This window comes from Euprymna scolopes, chromosome 14, assembly GCF_053919585.1.
Source record: "Euprymna scolopes isolate OS-2025 chromosome 14, ASM5391958v1, whole genome shotgun sequence".
Taxonomy (NCBI): Eukaryota; Metazoa; Mollusca; class Cephalopoda; order Sepiida; family Sepiolidae; genus Euprymna; species Euprymna scolopes.
In genome coordinates this window covers 46,661,922-46,686,403 of record NC_136495.1, presented here as the reverse complement: position 1 = coordinate 46,686,403, position 24,482 = coordinate 46,661,922, and the positions used below count along the sequence as shown (strand labels likewise).

At 32.8% G+C, this 24,482-nt stretch overlaps 1 protein-coding gene across 2 annotated transcripts in view; it reads left to right on the top strand.

The window, feature by feature from the left end:
• LOC145292971 (soluble guanylate cyclase 88E-like) overlaps positions 1-24,482 on the top strand; it is a 233,096-nt gene that overhangs the window by 110,488 nt on the left and 98,126 nt on the right. For both annotated transcript variants that reach the window (XM_080139206.1, XM_080139205.1), the window contains 5 exons: positions 136-265; positions 4,981-5,127; positions 9,828-9,983; positions 18,580-18,739; positions 19,759-19,868. In XM_080139206.1, coding sequence (XP_079995332.1) covers positions 136-265; positions 4,981-5,127; positions 9,828-9,983; positions 18,580-18,739; positions 19,759-19,868 — 703 coding nt within the window. The remainder of the gene's footprint in view (positions 1-135; positions 266-4,980; positions 5,128-9,827; positions 9,984-18,579; positions 18,740-19,758; positions 19,869-24,482) is intronic.

Here is a 24,482-nt window from a genome sequence, read left to right as displayed (position 1 = left end):
AATTTCCTAGTTGAGCTCAACTGGTCAAACAGATGAGATGTTTACTAAATTAAGTAAAAATGTATAATAATTTAGACTCTTTTTTTTTAATCTTTTGCTTCCTGTAATGTTAAAAGAATTTATTGATTTCCACAGAATTGAAAACGTGGAAGATTTAGAGATGAAAGGATTGTATTTAAATGATTTAAGTATGACTGACAACAGCCGTGATATGATTCTAGTTGGACATCAACATGCACCCAACATGGAACTAGCTCTTGATAAGGTAAATTATGGTTTATTCTTATTTTAATTATGTATTACATGATCGAAATTGAATTGATGCAAGAAAAAAGATATGACTTTTTGTTTTATTGGAATTGAAATATAATTCAATGAGGAAAAATTACTTGGAGATCTGCACAGAATTTTGAATTGATAGCAAGGAATGGTGGCATAATGGATAAAGTACTAGGTAAAATTCAGTTTAATGTGAAACTCTTCTGAAGGTTGAAGGTTCAATTCTCAAGCTATTGCTGACGAATCCTCAGGAGGATGAAACACGCCTATAACTTATTAGATCTACTCACGTATAACTTACTGCTTAGGTTTGCTCACGTATTGAACACTGTTGAAGTAAATAGTGTAAATAGATACATAAAGTAAAAGTAATAAAAATAATATATACATACATATATATACAGATATATATATATACTCATATACATAAATATTATTTATAAACATACACATACATATATACTTACATATATATACAGATATATATATATATATATATATATAAATATTATTTATAAGCATACACATACATATATACTTACATATATATACAGATGTATATATATATATATACATATATACTCATATACATAAATATTATTTATAAACATACACATACACACATACATACATATTATATATACATGCATATATATATATAAATGACAAAAATCGATATTCCAAATTGCGAGATGTTGACCATCTTACCGTTTATTTCTTTAAGTATATTGAAATGCACAATTCTAAAACGTTAAGATAGTCAACACCTTGAAATTTGGAATATAGACTTTTCTCATTTATTTATATATGCTCTGTAGCTTCATGAACTTCATAAATTAAAGGACTAATATATATATATAAATTCGTATTCCTGTCTGTTTGTTCACAATTTGATATATATATATATATATATATATAAAGTTTCCTTACTTTATTCTTTCATTTATTTCTATATATAGTTTCATTCTTGCAAAAATGTACGATTAAGAGATCGTGTCATTTCCACATTACATTAAGAAAAATCGATTTTATTAAATAGCAGTATCTTAATTAATGTTTCTAGCGAGAGAATTATTTTAAATGATCTATTTAAAATTGTTATTTAATAAATTTTAAACAATAATTATATTGATAACATATTTAATTTAATTTATTTGGAATTATTATTCCAACATCGATTAAAAAAAAACTTTCAGAGTTATTTGCCCCTTAAAAAATTCCGAACATTTCATTTGTTTGTTTTTAAACGGCTATACAGAAATCAGTAAATTTTTACGATGTGACCCAGGGTCCTTTAACACATAAAAAAATAAAGATGTACTGCCCCCCTCTAAATTCCACAATTTACACTTTTCTTTCTTTGTTGACGTTAATCTCATCGATTACAAACTTAAATTTCTAATTAAAAAAAAGGTAAATTTTTATGACGTGATCCAGCGTCGTTTAACCCCTAAAAAAAAAAATAAATACCTACTTTTTTTTGGGGGGGGGGGGCTAATACGTTTAAACAGCCTTTATAAATAATTTAAAGAAGAAATTTTGAAAAAAAAAAAGAAAATTAACATTTTAGAGTGAGGGATCATATTTCTATATAAATTTAACGTAAAATGAGTACCCACTTTTTGGCCACAAAGCGTTCAACGAGACATGTCATATCTAGTATTTTTTCAAGTTTGGCGATCGAGGGGGGAAACATGGAAAATACAATTTGTTTTTTTTTTTTTTGTGGTGGGAGGCAGGAATTACATTTGAAACATAAAATAACAATAAATTTAATTAATTTTTATGAGACCATTCTGTACTTTCACCTAACAATTTTATAAATAAAACGAACTCCAAAATATGACAAATTCAATTTTTTGTGGGGGGGGGGGAGTGAGGATTATATTAGAAGCATAAAATGACGAAAAATTTTATCTAATTGTTTTTGGAATTTATTTTTGGAAGATCTTCATATTTTTAAGGGTTCTGCCTACTTGGCTAATTTTTTTTTTTTTTTTTGCCATAGAACGGGCATTCACTGCTATTTTTATAGAAACAAAAGTTGTAATGATTTATTTGTAATTATTTGGGGGGAGGTAGTTTTCTTTCCAGTGCTCGATATCCGGAGAATAATTTCTTCTCTTTGTATCCTTTCTGCCGAAATATCTGATGGAGAGGGTATCACGTACTCCTTCTATTCTGGGGCGATTACATTTACATGTTTTCATCCGTTCTTTTATTTTTGGAATTGTTGTAAGGGTATCCACGTTGCCCATGATGAAAAAGATTAGTATAGTAGGCGCGTTCCAAACGGACCAGGCAACGCCGGGTACCCATGCTTATATATATATATATATATATATATATATATATATATATATATATATATATATATATATATATATATATGTTTAGAGGTACAGAATTTATATATAGTTTTGAAAATAATAAGCGGAAGTTTCTCGAGAGCTCTTTCGGCTATCATCTCATCAGGAGAAAATCGATAGCGTACAAAATAATATTATGTCGAAAATAAAGAGTTCTAATGGGGAACTTATTAAATGTGCCAAAAGTACGGGGACACTAAAATAAATTTATTAACGTTTAAAAACGATTAAAATATTGGCACAACGAGGGAGGAAAAAAAAAAAAACGGGAGAAAAGATTCAAAGTTCCCCAAAGAGAAACAATGCGTTGGATGTTTCCTTTTGCCGGCACAAAGAAGGTTGACGCACCGCAATAGAGACAGACTCCAAAATCTTTAAATGGTTTTTGGAGTCCGCTCTATGTAGCACCTCGAACCAATCTATTTTATATATATCGGCACAGCACGGGTTGTCAACCAAATGCTGGCCAATAGCAGAGTCCAAGGCTGCAGAAGGAGGGACACCACCAGACCCCATCCTCCCTTGTCTGATTTTCGATGGAACATGCTGGTTTATACGAGTCAAAAGGTGCAAGGATGTTCGCCCAACATAACCAGCATCGCACTGGCATTTAAATTGATATACAATATTGCTATTTTGGATGAATGGCAAACTATCCTTGCGAAAAGACGGAAAAGCATGTCTAATAGTATATACCAAACGCAGGGACACAGAATTAAAGCAGTCATAAATACTTCTGCGAATCTGTTTGGAAAGTCTATTACTCTTTTCCCCAATCCACGGTAATTTTAAATAAACCAGGCATTTCAAAGGTCCAAACTTTTTAGGGGATTTAAAATCCGCAACCTTTTTGAAAATACAGTCATCAATATGTCAACAGGATAACCATTATTGATGAATATTTCCCTGATCTTATCGAGTTCGGCGTCTAATCTGTTAGGTGAACAAATCATGAGGGCTCTATGCACCAAAGTATTAATTAGGCCGACCTTACGTGATTTTGGTACAAAATACAACCAGTTCACATATAGGCCAGTAAATGTCGGCTTTCTATAAATTGTAGTGAGAAAGCCCCTCCCCCCTTGAACGTTCGACAAGAACATCCAAGAAAGGAAGCGAATTGTCCTTCTCACTTTCCATACTGAACTGAAGAGCCCCATGCAAGGAATTCAACCTATTAAAAAATATCGACGTTTCACTTTGTGGTGGAAAAATAGCAAAAATGTCGTCAACATATCTGAAATATGCAGTGGGTTTAGTTGTAGAATTAAACATAACGGATTCATGGTACCCGACGAAAATATCCGCTAAAGTTGGGGCCAACGGACTCCCCATTGAAACCCCGTCGACCTGACAGTACATAATATCACAAAAACTAAACTCCACGGATTTAGTGCACATTAAAATGAGTTCAATAAGAATCTCTTTAGAAAACTGTGGAGCGGTCAGGCGACCATCATAGAGCGCGTCGGTACATATACGCATAGTCTCATCCAACGGTATGTTGGTAAAGAGACTAGAGACATCAAATGAGCACATAAAAGACATCTCTGCATTTGAATCCAACCCACGTACACAATCAGCGAACCGAAAAGAATCTGGGATGCAATGCGTGGTATATAACTCGCGCACAGGTTGATACTGATATTTATATGTGCAAACCAGACAATTAATACTGATGTTTATATGTGCAGTTAATACTGATATTTATATGTGCAAACCAGACAAAGGTGCAGGAGTGGTGACTTTGGACAAATCGGACTACGTTGAGAAAATGGCAGTTATTCTCAATGATGTTTCGAAATTCCGTAAACTCGGCCCCGTCGAGTTGATGGATAATACTTACAAGAACGAGGCTAAAATGCAAAGACGTCTACTTGCATTATTTAAAAAGAAGGTTTTTTTTGCAAGGATGTCTATGATAGGATCAGGCCCTCTGGGTCACAACGTCCCAGAATGTATGGTTTCCCCAAAATCCATAAGCAAGGTGTTCCACTGAGACCTATTTTATCAATGGTTGGTTCAGCACAACATTCTTTGGCTCAGTGGCTTGTGGAAATTCTGCAACCTGTGAGCGAGTTATATACCAAATTTTTAGTCTGTCACCATGTATAGAGTGAACCAGGGTGTAGTTGTAACATACTCCTCAAATTGGACTTTCATGAACCACGAAATATTAATCAAAGATAAGTGGACATTTCCAGAGTTTTACACTAATCAAATTATTATGAACGTTTATATATTTGTATGGAAAGAATGAAAGAAATGTTTCAAGTGCTCTTTTTCTTCTATTAGTTTATGAGGTGTTTTTGCTGTTGTTACATTTTTGTAGATAGCCCAGAAAGTCAATGAAACAAAAATTGTTCAAAGGAAAGCTGAAGAATATCAACAAGCCAGTCGAGATTTGCTGTATTCTGTGATCCCAAAGACTATTGGCAGGCAGTTGGAAAATGGGGAAAATCCAGCAAAAACGTGGAAGGTGAGAACAGGAAAAAAAAAAATAAGAAAGAATGATTATTGTTTTGAAACATGTGTAACAGACCGAATAAAATGCTATTTGAAATTTACGTGTGACAGACTGACGAAAATGATATTTAAAGTTTACATGTGACAGATCAACGAAAATGCTATTTACAAATTTATGTGTAACAGACTCACGAAAATGCTATTTCAAATTTATGTATGACAGATTAAAGAAAATGCTATTTCAAATTTATGTGTGGCAGACTGACAAAATTTTATTTCAGATTTATGCATGATAGACTGATAAAATTGCTATTTCAAATTTATGTGTGACAGACTCACGAGAATGCTATTTCAAATTTATGTGCGACATACCGACAAAAAATGCAATTTCAAACTTAGGATGACGAACAGGCGAAAATGCTATTTCTACTTAAGCTTACAAATAAATAAAAACACTTATATATGTAAATACAATGATTTCTTTGTCATTGTCCCCTTTCTTTTTTCCTTTGTATTCCTACGCGGATTTATGTATGCAAGAGAACTAATTACACAAAATAGCGGAGTCATGTTTGGGAAAGAAATACGAGCCCGCGCGTCGGTAAAAACGTTAACGCTAGAATATTAAATAAATATTCATTAGCATAAAACCTAGTTTAATTATTTTCTTCGTCTTGAAAGGAACGTTCAATTAATATTTCCTCTTTATTCCTTTTCTAAAGAATTGATGGAGTGGTTCATCATCATCATCATCATCATCATCACCATGGGTTTAATGCCTGTTTTAAATTGTGACATGTTGTAGGTGGCCTTTAGACATTGACTTTCAAACTATCCATTCAATAGCCAGGTCGTCTTTATAATTCTTTCTCTCAGTTTCATTCTTATCACTTCTTCCCACGTGTTCCCTGACCTTTCCCTATCAACTGGCCCAGCTACCGCAACTGTTCTACATCTATTTACTCAAGTTCTCTTATCTATTCTTTCGTCATCATATTTGGTTCAGTGTCTGTTTCACATGTTGACATGTTTTGCATGGCTTTTAGACATTGACTATACTATCTCTAGTCAGGTTTTTATTTCAGCATCATTCTCTCAAATCTATCCCATCACCCCCCACCCATGTTCTCCTTGGCCTTCCCCTGTATCTGAAATTGTTCTGCATCTACTAACCAAAGAATATTCATCTATTCTTTCAATGTGATAAGCCAAACATTTTCTCCTGTTCTGCATATATCTTCCTATACTGTCAAGATTAAACTTCCTCTGAGGTAATTTGATCCCAACCTTTAAGGCTAACATTATGCAAGCATCATTTCATTCTCTCTCCATGACACGCACCTCCTCAACCATCACTGACAAAGTTTCAATTCCATAAACCATCACACTTGGCACACATGATTGATAGACACTTTTCTTGGGCGACGATAGTTACGTTCTGCTGGTTGATAATGGCAAAAGTTCCCTTAGCATGCGTCAGCTAACATATATACCAACTAACGTGTATTCACTAGCTAACTCATACACCATCTAACGTATACACCATTTAGCATATATACGCCAGCTAATATGTGCACCAACTAATATATGCACCAACTAATATATGCAACACATTAATATGCATAATAGCTAACATATACACTAGCTAACATATACACATGTAAATATATGAACCAGGTAATATATACACTAGTGAACATATACACCAGCTAATATAAATCAGCAAATTTATATAAACCAGCTAATATATGCACCAGCTAACATATATACCAGCTAATATATATATCAGCTAATATATACACCAGGTACTAGCTAATATACACCAGCTAATATGCACCAGCTACGATATACACTCATAAAATAGAACTTGGATAATATGTGCACTAGCTAACGTATCTAGCAGCTACTATATATACTAGCTAATATATATGCCAGATAATATATTCACCAGCTAATATACGCAGCAGCTTAAATATACACCAGTTTATATGTACACCAGCTAAATTATGCACCAGCTAGAATATAAACGAGCTAATATATACACCAACTAAAATATAAGCCAACTAATATATACACTAGCTAACATATGCTCCAACTAATATATACTCTTGCTAATATAAACACCAGCTATTATATATACCAGCTTATATATACAGTAACTAACATGTACATTAACTAACTTATAAACCTGCTAATATATGCGCTAGCTAATATATACATAAACTAATATATACACAAGCTAATATATACATCAACTAATATACACACCAGCTAACATATTGCACCAGCTAATACATATACTAACTAAGATATTCGACAACTAACATATGCACCAGCTAACATAAACGCCAGCTAATATATACATTAGTTAATACATGCATTAGCTAACATGTACACCAGCTAATATATCGACCAGCTAATACGTAGACTTGCTAATATATGTACTAGCTAATTTCCCCACTTGAATGTCTAACACATATTGTCATATATCAGATTAGTAGGGAGCACTTATGTCGAGGGGTACAAGTGCTACAAGTTTATCAGAGCATATTCCGGTAAAATACTAGTTAAACAGACACAGGGATACAATATTGCAGTGATGGGACAGAGGGTTGATCTTAATTTATTGTGTGGTGCTTATTATTGTTTTCGTCATTACTAAAAAAAACAAAAAAACAAAAAAAAAACACTTATTTACTTAAGAAAGTGAAAAAATTAATGCAATTAAGAAAGTGAAAAAAAGATCGTCCGTTTCGATATCGGGAAGCGGAAAAATATCCGGAAGGATGAGTGAGGGGTCATTTTGGCCTTGAAGCCGAAAAATGTTTTTTGGGCCATATTTTGTCCCTTTTGGCTTTTTTTTTTTTTTGGCGTTTTCCCCTAAATGAGAAACAAGATGGCCGCCAGCAAAAACAATAGTGATTACATTGGATACTGAATGTCTTCAAATATGGATAACTACTTGTTTGCACCAAAAATGAATGCGATATTCATTCTCAACGTACCTGAAAACCTTTAGAGATCGACGAATTAAAGGTGAATCCCGAGAGGTCGGTAAACTAAACAAAAAATACCTTTTGTTCATAGTTGCTTCCATTTTTTCGTTTTTTTAACAAAACAAATTTATTCATTAGAAACATTGCTCAACTCGCCTGAGACATGACGATGATTGGGCAAGTCGGGAGATAAGCTGTGTGCCTGCGCCAACCAGCTTTGAGCTTGTAAATGAAATCTATTTAACTATTAAACCCATTAAACGTCTCCGCTGGAGTCACCACATGCTTAAATAATTCCAGTTTAATTTTAAACTCTACATAAAAAGCTAGTCTTTATTTGGAAAATATATTTTTGAAGTTTACTTTAAAGTAGTTTTTACTTTTAAATCTTTTTAATATTTTTCATGTAAACTTTAAAATGAATTTCAGTATAAAGACTAAACGATATGTTTTTATTATAAAATATTACACAAAATGATTTAAAAATAAAGATTATGTTTTATGTAATTTTTTTTCAATATATCTTTATTGTATAAAATCGGAGAAAAAAAATTCAAAGTAAAAACTAAAAATATTTTTTAATTCTAAGGTTCAAATATACGCACATCAAAAGTCTTTTTCCTAGAGGGTATCGTCAGTGATGTTATTAAAAATAAAACCATTCCAAAAACGAAGCATTTCAAAGTAAAGACTAGTTATTTTTTATTTTATTTATTTATTTATTTATTTGTGTGTAGTGATTTAAAAATAAATTGGAATTATGTAAATATTAATCAGAAGGGACTTTTCCTCAGTATACACAGGCAAGACTTTGTAAGACTTGCGAAGGCTACTGCAAAGAAGGTGGGTTCCCTCAATCGGGCTACTGACACCTGAGAGTATCCTGTACCTCTACAAGGCCACCATTCGCTCAAGCGTGAAGTATTGTTGTCACATCTTGGCTGGTGCATCTACCATTAGCCTCTTTCTATTTGATAGGGCTCAAAAAAGAGTTTTCAATCTAATAGGTCCCACTTTGTCAACTAAGTTTCAACCTCTGTCTCATCGCCGAAATGTTGCATTTCTGTGCCTGTTTTAAAAATATTTTAATGGAATGTGCTCTGATGAACTCGTTGCATTTGTTCCCCTTCGGCGTACATATACCCGATAAACCTGTTTAGCAACAAAATCTCACCCCTTAACTGTTGAGGTCCCTAAATGCCAAAAAATGTTCTACTTTAATAGTTTCTTCCCTAGAACAGCTAGACTTTGGAATTCCCTTCCTCCTACCTGCTTCCCTGATTTAACTGATATACAGAAGTTTAAATTTAAATGTAATGTAAACTAACATCTAATTAATCTTTCTTAGGCACCGTCCTAAATAGTAGCTCCTTATGTTCAAGTGGCGATATGTCTTGTTAGGGGTGAACATGAGTAAAAAAAAAAAAAAAAAAAAAAAAAGGACTTACACTATACAGAAAGCAGAAGTCAATCGTTTTCAACATTTTTAATTTCTCGTTTGGCAATGTTTATGTTGAATTTTTCTCATAAGTTTTCCAGCCGCTTCCCGTAAACTGCCGGAAGATACCGATGTGGAGTTGAACCAATTTCTGGATCAGTATCTAAAATTGTTATTTTGATATAAAACATTTACCTGTGGTTATTTCTGTGAAACCTGATTTGATTGTGGTTTACCTTGAAAGAAAATATTCAATTCATATTTTTTTTTTCTTTCTAGATAATTGATGGAGTGACTCTTATGTTCTGCTCAATAACGCGATACAGCCGATTTGTCGATATCTCCAAAGCAAACAGCACAAGAGATTTCATGAAGAATATTTGCGAAATCTTCGAATGGCTTGACAAAATTATCGAGGAACATAAGATCTTTAAGGTACGCATAAACTTTTTTACCCAAATACAATAAAAACATATTCTTTAACCATTCTAACATTATTCGAATGATATCAATCACTGATTGCTGTGGCTAATGACATCCTATCTAATCGTTCAAACTCTTCGGCTTAATATTAACATGCAACATGAATTGGAGCAATTACATTGAGACATTGTTAAGACTGCTGTAAATAAGATGAGCTCCCGCAAACATGCTAAAAAATTACTCACACCAAGGAGTATCTTATATCCCTACAAAGCCACCATTCGCCTCTGCATAGATTATTGTTGCCATATTTGAGCTGGTGCATCTACTACTAGTCTCTCATTCTTAGACAGGTTCCAAAAAAGAGTCTCTAATCTAATATGTTCTGCATTATCAGCCAAGCTTCGACTCCCTGTTCCATCACCGGAATGTTGTACCACTGTATCTGTTTTACAAGTACTTTATTTGAATATGCTCTGATGAACGCATAGCACTCGTGTTTCCTTGATGTACATACTCCTGACTACCCCGACAGGCAGTAAAATCCCACCCGGTTCACTGTTGAGGTCCATAGATTCTGGAAAGCCTTCTACTCTAATAACTTCTTCCCTTTCCTCATTGTACAAACATACAAAGGTTTAAATTTAATGCAAAAAGATATCTCATAGACATGATGTTGATTAGTAGTCCTTCACGGGCAAATGACAATACACCTTGTTTGAAAAGGAAAAAAGGAAAAAAAAATGTCCTAGTGGGCATTGAAAAGTATCTGCTGGGTTTAGTTTATTTCAAATTCGACGGTCCGTTTTCCCAATCCCATTTTATCAATCAATAAAAATTGGAAACTCTTGACTATTCTTGAAATAGAAAAATGTAGTTGTTCCAAGCAAAAAAAAAAAAAAAATAAAATAAAATAAAAAAATGAATAGAAGCTTTTAGAGAATGCGTCCATTTGGGGGGGGGTCGCCATTTTTAGGAGTCACTTGTTTAGGGAATTTCTATTTTGGGAAGACGTCACATTTTGCGAGGATTATGTTTCGGGGTTTTTATTTGAGATGAGTCAGTTTAGAGAAATATTTTCATTGAAAAAGGTTTACAGGGTTTACAATCAAATTTAATACAATAAAACAAAGCAAAATAAAGAATTCAGACGCATACATTCACAAAAGAGATATTTTATGGGATCTATTCTTAAATAGAAGATTACAGCAATAGAAATAATAGAATGTTCGTGAATATTTTAGAACAGGGAGAATTCTTTAGCTGAGATATTAAAGAGGTCAGAGTTCAGTAATTAAGGGTCACGTGTTACGTGGGTCTAAAATTGTAATCAAAACTTCTCCACTCAATTATACAAATTATGTTCCTTAAAAGTTACTAAGAGTCAGTATTCATTGTTTTTGTTTTTGTTTTTTTATATTAGAAAGAAAGTTAAAGGGTTAAAGGCTGTGTGTCTGTGTGTTCGTTAATTTTACGATAGATTCTTTGTCCCCTCGTCGACTAGGGCTAACAGGCAACGCCCCAAGAGAGACGTGTGTTATCAGCCCAGAATCACGAACGAAAGAGAGCGAGATGTCTTGGTTTAACCTTTTTATCTATTTAGTCACGTGCTCAGCTCGCTTGAGAGATGGCGTCTGATTGGCCGAGCTGGATTGTAAGTTTTATATCTACGCCAATCAGCTTGGAGCTTCTAAGCAAGAGATATTTAAAGTAGTGTGGTCTGAAATGCTACGAAAGACAAAATAAGTTGCTCTTCTATAATTAAACACTTAAAAACTTCGTACAAACCTGTTTGTGTGCAGTCTATAGAGTTCTATGCAAACAAAAAGAATGACACAAAAAAACAAAACAATTACTGCCTTTTCTCTTTATATGCTTGCGATATTTTCATCTAATCATCTAATTCAGAGACTGGGTTGATTTTGGATTTGGATGTCAGAGTAGCAAGTGTTGTCATCAGTGCGCCGTGTTCTAGAGTTGAGTTTTGTGCGAGCCCTTTCTAGTCTCACACAAAACACGCGTTCACATCTCAAGCCACTTTTCTTGTCATACACATACGCGCACACAAACGTACGTGCGCACGTACACACACGTACATATATTCACGTTCACGTACATACATTCACATTCATGTGCATACACACGCACACACGCTAACGTACACACATGTATGCACACATACGCGCACACGTACGCACACATGGACAACGTCACTTCCCTTTAAAGAAAATCCACACATGCGCAAAAGACCACCGGAAATAACTACAAAAGCAAGAGACCTGAGCTGTTTCCTTTTTTTCGATTCGGCTTCCGACCTGGGCAGTCGACGGACCAATCGCTCCCGCGCGCCTCATGTCCCCCTGCTACTATGTGTGGAGCAAGAGCCAACAGACAGTACGTACACGTTAGACACTTTCTCTCTCCATGGCCTGGATTGACTCTCTCTCTCTCTCTCTCTCTCATTCTCTCTCTCTCTCTCTCTCTCTCTCTACAACAATAGACTTTCCCTCTCACCAGCTAACGGCGAGAGACGCGCGCCAAACTAAACACGTGCTGTACCCTTTTCTTTCATTTGTTTCTTCATGAAATAAATTCTAGTTCGTTTATTTCAATTTAACACGTTGTTCGTTTCTTCCTCAAAACAATTCATTTTTCCTATTTTGTACGACTGGGAGATATATAATATATCCACCAGTCCACTACAGTTTTGACAGCATAGCGTTGAGTTTTTGGTGTAGCGAGGTTTTGGCAGCAGAGTGTCGAATTTAACACTTGATTGTTGTAACCACAACTAGTAATCCACAAAGTGTCGCTGGTGCTGCTGCTGTTGCTACAAGCTTTTTCCGGTAAAGAACTACTCCAGTCAGGATTAGCATAGCATAGTTGCCTTCTCGTGTTTTTGAAGGTACAAATTCTATTTTAAAATTATAATTCAATAGAAGTATCGATTAAAATTATAATTCAAGATTTGCGGTGTGAGTTAGTATAATTTGTTTTTTAACCCAATATTGTTATCAGTGGTTTTGTACTCTGTTTGTAAAATAAATTCTCGTCCGTATAAAAACCTGTGAAATTTTTTGCAGCATAAATTATTGCTAAATTATCTTTTTCGATTTGACTGTAATTTTGTTCTGTGAACACTAACATTCTTGAGGCATATACTATTGGCTTTGTATATCCATTCTTGAATTTGTGGAGCAGTACAGCAGTACAGCAGTACAGCACCAAGTTCCTCATTACTAGTATCTGCTGCTGCTACAATAATTTTCCTCTGCGGATTGCAATGTGCTAACACACAGTTCTTTTTTTATTATGTTTTTTGAAACCTGTTTCAATTCTTCTGATCATGCGCACTTTGGATCCTTTTTACCAATGTATTTAACAGAGATCTCCAATCATATACTTTTTAAATATACAGGGTGTCCAAAAAGTCACTGTAGGGGTTTGAACTTAAATAGATTCTTTATTTTTGATGATATCTTTCTGGAATTTTAACACAATCTGACTAAGGCATTGGGAAATTTTAAGAAAAATGCAAAATTCAAACAATCTTTATTTTGTAGGTTGCCCATTTTCAACTTCGGATATTTCTGCTCTTTCCAAAACCTTATTTATGACAGATTGCATAATCTCCGGATTTCATTTTAACTCCCTTATTTCGTTCCGCGAGCTGACAGACCTCGAAACGTCAAACCCCAAACCCTGTAAGAATTGAAAGAAAACATCAGGAACGCAGGGTCTGTTATCTGGCGTTGCCTGGTGGAAGCATCCTCCCACCCCCTCGTCAAAAATTAAACTACGGTTGTTGTTGATGTTGGTGGCCCATCTCCAATGTCCTAATGTTAAGAACGGCTTTCGGAATAGAAACCCCTAACGTCCCCATGTTAAGAACATCGTATGGAATAGATACGATTAACCTCCCCATGGTAAGAATGCCTTTTGGAATAGACACCCCAATTTATGAGAGGCGGGATTGTCAAAGTATTTGCCCCAAGTTTAACCTTGATATATGTTGTCAGCATGCCCACCCGCAAAGCCTATAAACCCAAAAAGAAATTGGGGTGGGAGTGGCAGTGTCGTGCTGAGAGAGATAAACTTGTTTATGACGATAGTGTAGAATAGTGAATTACAGTGCATAATTCATGTCATTATATCTCGAAAACTACTTGTCTCTGCCAAAGTTAAAAGAGATTATCTTATTCAACATAGTCTAAAACCTATAGAAGTCATCAGTGTAAAAGAAATTGTGTTGGAGGAGGTAAGATAAAAAAAATTACCTAAAAACACAAAAAAACAAAGAAAAGTTAATGTATGAGTATTGTCGAAAATGAATCCTGAAAAGAGAACAAAAACAAACAATTATAGTAATATATATATATATATATATATATATATATATATATATATATATATATATATATATATATATATATATATAACAAATAAGTCTATCTGTAGGCAATGTAATGAAGGGGAAATTTATACTTTAGTGGCGTAAATTCTTAGACATATAAAAACAATTTTTAAATTGTCGTAAATGTAGTCAGATACAAACTGAACCAAAATTAATGAAACCGGGAATTTTTATGGGTGTAATGTAGGCTTTGAGTGTAAAAAAAGGGATTTTATATAAAAAGAAATAGTTTTTATGAATTATTAGTGTGTCAAGAAACGAAGCATCCACACCAGTATTAAATAATAAAAAAGGCAGAAAAATAGAATCCAAACCGCCCCCTCCCAAAAAGCAAAGGAAAACCAAACCCAAAAAGAAAATAGAATCGTATAAGTGTTTAGAAGATGCTCCAAAATCGAAAAATAATTATTGGTTTGTTTGCCTAATCATCCCAATCTAGGTGCCACTGTTATGTAGTGGGCTACTACAACTGTTTATTATTAAGCGATTCGTTTATATTTTCATCTTATGTTCGGATGCTCGATTGAACGATATTTTTTAAAAATAAAAACATCATAGGCATTAAGCTGCTACATTTTTTTTTAATGTTAATGACAAACGTTTTAAAAACGCTACCATAACAGATGTTTACAAAATAAAAAAAAAACTAAATAGTTGTCACAGCTTATTTTGTAAATGTTTTCATCAAATGGAAATAATGTTAGTTCGTAATATTTTTTAAGAACCGTGCCATAACACTTACTGTTAAATCAAAGGAAATGTGTAAATGCTTTCATATAATGAAAATATCGTTGGTTTGTTGGTTTTCTGTTAATACTCGGGTACAGACAACAGTTTTGTATTCGTTTACTAAGAGATAGGTTCCTGTTATCATCGCATAGTTTAGGACGCTGAAACCGAACATGATAAAAAGGAATCTGTGACGAATTTTTTTTTACTGTACCAATATGTAAATAACGTTGATCTAAATATTGCAATGGCATAATTTACGACGCTGTAACAAACGAAGAAACTGCATTTGCAATGAATGTTAACATTACCAGAGTTACGACTATTTATTTGTGTAACTTAAAGCGAAATGTTTTAGTAAGTTTTTTGTAAAAATAAGATGGTGAGTGATAGTTTAGACATAATAAATGTGTATGTGGCATTTGTCATTGAAAACCTACCATAATTTGGTCCAGAGGGGAATTTTTGCAATCATTTTAGTAGATGGAAACAGATAGAATCTAATCATAGCAACATGTCATTATATACAATAATCATTACATATTGTCATTATATACAATAATCATTACACATTGTCATTATATACAATAATCATTACACATTGTCATTATATACAATAATCATTACACATTGTCATTATATACAATAATCATTACACATTGTCATTATATACAATAATCATCACACATTGTCATTATATACAATAATCATTACACATTGTCATTATATACAATAATCGTTACACATTGTCATTATATACAATAATCATTACACATTGTTATTATATACAATAATCATTACACATTGTCATTATATACAATAATCATTACACATTGTCATTATATACAATGATCATCACACATTGTCATTATATACAATAATCATTACACATTGTCATTATATACAATAATCATTACACATTGTTATTATATACAATAATCATTACACATTGTCATTATATACAATAATAATTACACATTGTCATTATATACAATAATCATTACACATTGTCATTATATACAATAATCATTACACATTGTCATTATATACAATAATCATTACACATTGTCATTATATACAATAATCATTACACATTGTCATTATATACAATAATCATTACACATTGTCATTATATACAATAATCATCACACATTGTCATTATATACAATAATCATTACACATTGTCATTATATACAATAATCATTACACATTGTCATTATATACAATAATCATCACACATTGTCATTATATACAATAATCATTACACATTGTCATTATATACAATAATCATCACACATTGTCATTATATACAATAATCATTACACATTGTCATTATATACAATAATCATTACACATTGTCATTATACACAATAATCATTACGCATTGTTATTATATACAATAATCATTACACATTGTTATTATACACAATAATCATTACACATTGTCATTATACACAATAATCATTACGCATTGTTATTATATACAATAATCATTACGCATTGTCATTATATACAATAATCATTACACATTGTCATTATACACAATAATCATTACGCATTGTTATTATATACAATAATCATTACACATTGTCATTATATACAATAATCATTACACCATGTCATTATATACAATAATCATTACGCATTGTCATTATATACAATAATCATTACGCATTGTCATTATATACAATAATCATTATGCATTGTCATTATATACAATAATCATTACGCATTGTCATTATATACAATAATCATTACACATTGTCATTATACACAATAATCATTACGCATTGTTATTATATACAATAATCATTACACTATGTTATTATATACAATAATCATTACACCATGTCATTATATACAATAATCATTACACGATGTCATTATATACAATAATCATTACACCATGTCATTATATACGATAATAATCACACATTGTTATTATATACGATAATAATCACACGTTGTTATTATATACGATAATAATCACACGTTGTTATTATATACAATAATCATTACATTAGGTCATTATATACAATAATCATTAGACTACGTCATTATATACAATAATCATTATAACATTTCATTATGTACAATAATCATTACACAATGTTATTATATACAATAATCATTACACGTTGTTATTATATACAATAATCATTACACAATGTTATTATATACAATAATCATTACACGTTGTTATTATATACAATAGTCATTGCACCATGCTATTATATACAATAATCATTACACGTTGTTATTATATACAATAGTCATTACACATTGTCATTATATACAATAATCATTACACATTGTCATTATATACAATAATCATCACACATTGTCATTATACACAATAATCATTACACATTGTCATTATACACAATAATCATTACACATTGTTATTATATACAATAATCATCACACATTGTCATTATACACAATAATCATTACACATTGTCATTATACACAATAATCATTACGCATTGTTATTATATACAATAATCATCACACATTGTCATTATATACAATAATCATTACACATTGTCATTATACACAATAATCATTACGCATTGTTATTATATACAATAATCATTACACATTGTTATTATACACAATAATCATTACACATTTTCATTATACACAATAATCATTACGCATTGTTATTATATACAATAATCATTACACATTGTCATTATATACAATAATCATTACACATTGTCATTATATACAATAATCATTACGCATTGTTATTATATACAATAATCATTACACATTGTCATTATATACAATAATCATTACACCATGTCATTATATACAATAATCATTACGCATTGTCATTATATACAATAATCATTACGCATTGTCATTATATACAATAATCATTATGCATTGTCATTATATACAATAATCATTACACATTGTCATTATATACAATAATCATTACACATTGTCATTATACACAATAATCATTACGCATTGTTATTATATACAATAATCATTACACTATGTTATTATATACAGTAATCATTACACCATGTCATTATATACAATAATCATTACACGATGTCATTATATACAATAATCATTACACCATGTCATTATATACGATAATAATCACACATTGTTATTATATACGATAATAATCACACGTTGTTATTATATACGATAATAATCACACGTTGTTATTATATACAATAATCATTACATTAGGTCATTATATACAATAATCATTACACATTGTCATTATATACAATAATCATTATAACATTTCATTATGTACAATAATCATTACACAATGTTATTATATACAATAATCATTACACGTTGTTATTATATACAATAGTCATTGCACCATGCTATTATATACAATAATCATTACATTAGGTCATTATATACAATAATCATTACACTGTGTCGTTATATACAATAATCATTACACCATATCATTATATCCTTTTTTAGGTGGAAACCAAAGAAAATGATGGTTTATTACTTTTGGCCACAGGACTCGATGGTGAACTGAATCACCCTAACGAGGCTGCAAAATGCGCGCTTGAACTTATCCAGTCCTGCGAAAAATACAGCAGGAAAGTCCTTGGTAAAGAAATCAGTTTGGAAATTGGTATGTAATGACGAAAGTCATTTTTTTTTTTTTATACCAATTAATTGTAACATATTTTCCTTAAACCTATATTCCTAATTAGATTAAAATATCAATAATAGGCATTAAACTGTCATAATTCCTTGTCCGTAGGGTTTTTCATACTCGTCATCAATATGATATTCCATAAATAATCCATAAATAGAAAATAAAAAATAATATCACATAGAGAAACGTGTGTGCCTATACACAGACACGATAAATGTTATTATAATTTTATTAATATAGAAATAGTTTTGTTGTGTCGCAACGAAGTGTATTAACATCATAGGTACAAAGGTAGGAATACGGGTATAACTGACTAGCGCTCAGCTAGGCAGTGGAGTACCGTCGCTCCTTCTCACCGGTGTAGACATTACTGGCACTATATATATATATAGTATATAACCGGTGTGATTTCCCTTATGCATAGAAAGGCCGGTATAACAATTTTTAAGAAATTGATTACTTAATATCATGATGTAATATTTAAATCATTATCGTCTTTGTATTATTTAGATTACTCGGACTACCGGTCTCACTTTCAGTGTTATTTTTACGTTTCGGCCGATGTCACCTTCGACCTTCTCCAGGTGTATATTGTCAAACCCAGGAATCTTTCTGCCGAACTCGGGACACGCTTCAAATTAAAAGACATGAGCTGAGTCTTAAGAGGGTTAAATGAAACAAGTCATATTGTGCTACGATCCAAAACTGAAGCCAGGTAAACTTCTAGATTAGCTGCATATTTCAACTGATCCGAAGGAGATCGGTGAGAAATCACACCAGAATAGAGAATGGTATCATCAGCATAAATGTCGAATAATGGATTCCTGAGTTCAACAAGATACAGCTGATGAAGTCCGGCAGTTACATTTGCTGAAACGTTGTAAAAATAACACTCAACATGAGAACAGTAGTCCAAATAATCCAAATGATAAAACTATAAATCCTTGTCTCAAAAATTGAGAAATTTAATAATTGTCTTATTTTATTCCTAGGAATGGACTATGGCAGCGTTGTATCTGGTGTTGTCGGCTTGAAGAATTATCAGTATTGTTTATTTGGAGACACTGTGAATACAGCTTCAAGGATGGACTACCATAGTTTGGTAGCAATCATTTTTCTTCCTTTGTTTATTTTTTTAAATATTACATTTTTGTATGAAACTAACAAAGCTGCAGTGGCGTAAGTGACGCAGAGTGTAAGGCATAAGCAGCCATGATTGTCATGTGCTTTCTGCAAGGAAAGGTTGGTCGCGTGCAGAATCTAGAATTGTTGGATTTCGATCCGAAGGTCATGATTATCCAAAGTAGGTTCTGTTATTAGTTATTTTATTCATTTTTTTTTTTTTGCTCAACACACACATACAAACACCCGGGCAACGCCAGGTACCCAGACTAGTAATATATATAATATCCAATAAAGGATTGCTTCTATTATAATACATACGCAATTTGCATGAATTAAAATATTATATTTAAGGGTATTGAGTGGACAGCTTGTAATCAAATAAACCTTAACTTTCTTGTTAAAACAAAAAAGTTATAATAGTTTTATCATTATATTTTCTTCATCAAAAAAAAGAAAATTATTTTCATAAAATTTTACATACAGTGACTTTTTTTTTTTTGCTTTAAATGTCGTTTTCTTATTTTTCCTGTTAGACAATGTCACTTCGTGTTGGTTTGGACGCCGGGTGGTTTTTATTCGGCATCTTCAAACTGTTTACGTAAACATCCAGAAAATGTCAGTTATAGCATGGGTCACAAACTGCACCAGTATCAAAACTAATTAACAAGAAATAAAGAAATTGAAATTTTCGTTGGTCATTCCTTACCTGGAGAAAAGAATCGGGTAGAATAAACCGGTCGCGGACGAACTGTTGTGTAGGAATTCCAATTCTGGTGGAATAGCAGATAAGCTCAATAACAATGTATAGTAAGACTAAAAAGTGGAAATTATTTTAAATGAATATTAGTTGAAATATTATGTGTATGAACAAAGTAGAAAGATGTTACATTTTTGCAAAGTTATCACAAATGTTTATAATTTTTAATTAATATTTCAAGCATATCAAGAGTACTCTTTGTGAAACGATAGCAAGCAGGAAGTACAAGGGTTTACTATTAAGAAAACGCAAATAAATAAATAAATAAAATAGAGATTTTTGCTTGAAGATCAGTTACTTTTGGATGTTACTTCGTCCACATGTATTTTGGACAGGTGTCGGTTTATCTCTCGTTTTTTTTTTTTTTTTTTTTTTTTTTTTTTTGTCGGTGAAGAGAAGAAAGAAAAACTACTGCTGCTGATATTAAGAGCAAATGTTTTCCCTGATGTCGGTGAAGAGAAGAAAAGGGAGAAAATAATCCAGCTTCCTGGGAATACCGAAAGTTGGCATTCTGTGTGTTCTTTCAATTATAATAATTTACGTAACTGAAATAGGAATTAACCAAATACATTTTTTCAAGAAGTGATGGACTGGAGTCTGGCAGCATAGAGGATTGAGCGTGATTTGTCACATGCGCGATAAAAGAGAGAACATTTTTGTCTGGCATTCAAGACCGCTATTTAAGAGAAAACATCATTTATTGGCTGGTTTATATTTAAGTAAATTCTTGTGGTTGTCATTGTTTTTTCGTTGCCTATTTTTGTGCTTGTTTTGTACTAAAAAGGACTAACCTCTATACTCGTCTTTTGCCACAAGTGGTGACCCCGACGTGACCACAAGCAACTGCTGGAAAAGACATGACAGAAACTAAAGATTAATTAGCAGAAAGAGATATCCCGTTTTGCTTCAAACAGGAAGTAGGTCAGCAAAAACTAACAGGGCTGTTTTTCTTATAATGGGAGTAGCAGCTGTATGCACTTACGACAAGAATAAGCTGAAAGATAAACATAAAAAGAAAATCACAAGAAAATAAAATGTTGATGATTTTATTAACTACTAGGTGTACCTATCCAGCATTGCCCATATGGTGTTACCAGGCCAGTTTGTTCAAAGATGCTGGTTTCCTGACCTAAAATGCACAACATTGATGTTATTGTTTTTTTTTTTCTTTCTATGTTAGGTTCTGCAAAGTCAAACAAAAAAAAAAATTCCAAACTTTTTTGTATGGGCACTTTTATTGATAGTACACAAAAAACTCTAGTCCCCTTCGAAATAATCCCCTCCGGCTGCAACGCGTTTGTTGCATCATTTCAACAACTTCTGGAAGGCCTCATGAAAGTTCTCTTGTGTGAGCATGTCAATGACCCTCATCACAGCCTCTTTCATCTCCTCAATTGTCTCATAACGACAGCTTCTAAGGTTTTCCATGAGCTTAAGGAATAACCAAAAGTCACAGAGAGCAAGGTCTGGACTGTAGAGAAGGCAAAGAACTGTCTTGATGTCCATCATGGTCAAATAGTCTGATCTTCTCTGAGCATCCTTGAGACAAACTTCATGCAAATCTTCTGCATCTTCAGTTCCTCGCGAATAGTTGTGTATACAGTTCCCACACTAACATCAAACTGTGCAGTAATTGTCTCTATAGACGTACGACGGTCCTTATCCATGAAATTCTTTATTTGGCCAATCAACTCTGGTGTTCTGACTTCCTTACTCTTCCCATACCTCTCATCATCCCTCACAGATTCCTTTGAATCTTCTATGCCACTCAAAAATTGATGCTTGATTAATGCAAGATGGTCCAAAAGCAGTCTAAAGCATTCTATACGTTTCTGTGGTATTTTTTCCAAGTTTAAGACAGAATTTTATTGAATATTGTTCTTCTAAAGTGTCCTTTTTGAAATTCACCAGCTGTAACAATCAGGCTTTAGTAGGGTGTATTCCAATTCCTGCTGTAGTTGTTCATTTGATCCTGAAATCATAAAAATTAGTCAGTAATTTCGTAAGATGTATAGCAATAAGATACTTAATTTTCAAGAGTCTACGACAATTTTAAATGTCTGTACAAAAAGTCTGGAAACTTATTGACGGCACATCTTACGAGGTGGAATGATAAAATTGTCGCTCTATAAAAGACAATATGATTCCATTTCCGTTTGATGAAAACCAGTTTTCTTTTTTTTGTTGCAGATCATTTATTAGTTGACCAGTTGTGTGCAAATCCCCAAAACGATAGGAGCCTTCTATCATGTCTAAAAGTGACACAATGTTCAACAAGCAAGATCAGGGATGTGCTGCTGTACAACTCATGCTTTCCACCGATCCAAGTTCTGACAACAGGACCATTGCCAGCACCCTCAAAATGCATCGCTGGATTGCCATGAATAACAGAGACATGCTCAGAGTGATGAAAACAAAGTTTCTGGCCATAGTTATGGTCTTTGGTATGATTTCAAGTGAGGGCCATATCATGCAACTTCACATCATTGAAGTCGGCTTGAAATTCAACTCAAAAGTGTGTCTGGATGTGCTGAACAGTGTGGTGATACCCTGGTGCAGCTGACAGACCTTGAATGTGGCTGCAGGACTCGGCATCGACCCACAAATCCAAAGAAACCCAGGCTTGGCTTCAGAAGGAATGCTATATCTTTGTACCCTTCTCTCACTGCCCACCCCCTTTTCAGACCTGAACCCACTAGACTACTTCGTTTGGTCATTCGCTGAGAACATCACCAACATGACCTCCCACAATACCAAAGCCAACCTGATCGCCGCCATCGCTGAGTAATCGCCAAGCTCCCGCCGGCGCTTGTGGAAAAGGCATGCTTCCAATTCTAGGCCTGTATCGAGGTGGTGATTGAGGTTGAAGGCGGCTACATTGAATAGATGTCAGTTTTACTACATAATCAAGTTACCTGAATTGATTTTTTTCAATAAAAGTTTTAAAATAAAGCTGGAGTGTTGTTTTCTTTAGGGCAACACTTTTATCGTACTACCTGTAATAAACTTGAAGCATAAAAAATTTTTTTCCAAAATTACTGGATTTGGCATTAAATAACACCAAAAGGGTTGACACATCGTAAAACAAACCAACCAAGCAAAACATCATGAATATGTATGTGAATATATAAAGAACTTAAAGAATAAAACCTTTTCTTTCCTAACTGACTGGATTCAGTATTAACTAACCTGAAAAAAGGGTGTGTATGCTGTAAAACAAAACAGCCATACCAACTGGCGTTGCCCGGAAAACTTAACTTTTATTTTTGTTTTCTTTTTTATTTATTTTGTATATTTTGTTTTGTAATACGATTTATAAAGTTTAATGTAACTATTACACTTTTAATGAAATTAAACATTTATAAAACAATAGTTAATTTCTGTTAAGATAATGATGTTTTAATCTTTACTTATTTGTTCAAAGCAAGTGGTTGGTGAAAGTTGTTCAAGCAATGTACAGAAATGTTCACAGTTGTGTTAGAATTAACACCACATTTAGTTGCAGCTTTAATTTTAAATCGGAAGTACGTCAGGTTCTGTACTGCGTCTGTTGCTTTTGATGTGTGTCTTAGAAGAGTTGTGCAGGGAGTTTTGCATGGTTCCCAAGAAGAGATGCTGCATCATCTTATGCTGCTTTTATATAAGTTAATTATCCTTTCTCAAGCTACATGTAATTCAACTGCACTTCTTGTGTATCCAATGCTCACAAGTATCACAAAAAATTGAGTTTGAACCTGATTCTTTTTTCCACAAACTGATCAGGAAAAGTTTCAACTTTCAGAGTATTTTCCAACACTACAACCACTGGTTATCAATTCCTTTTCAGACCTTGAT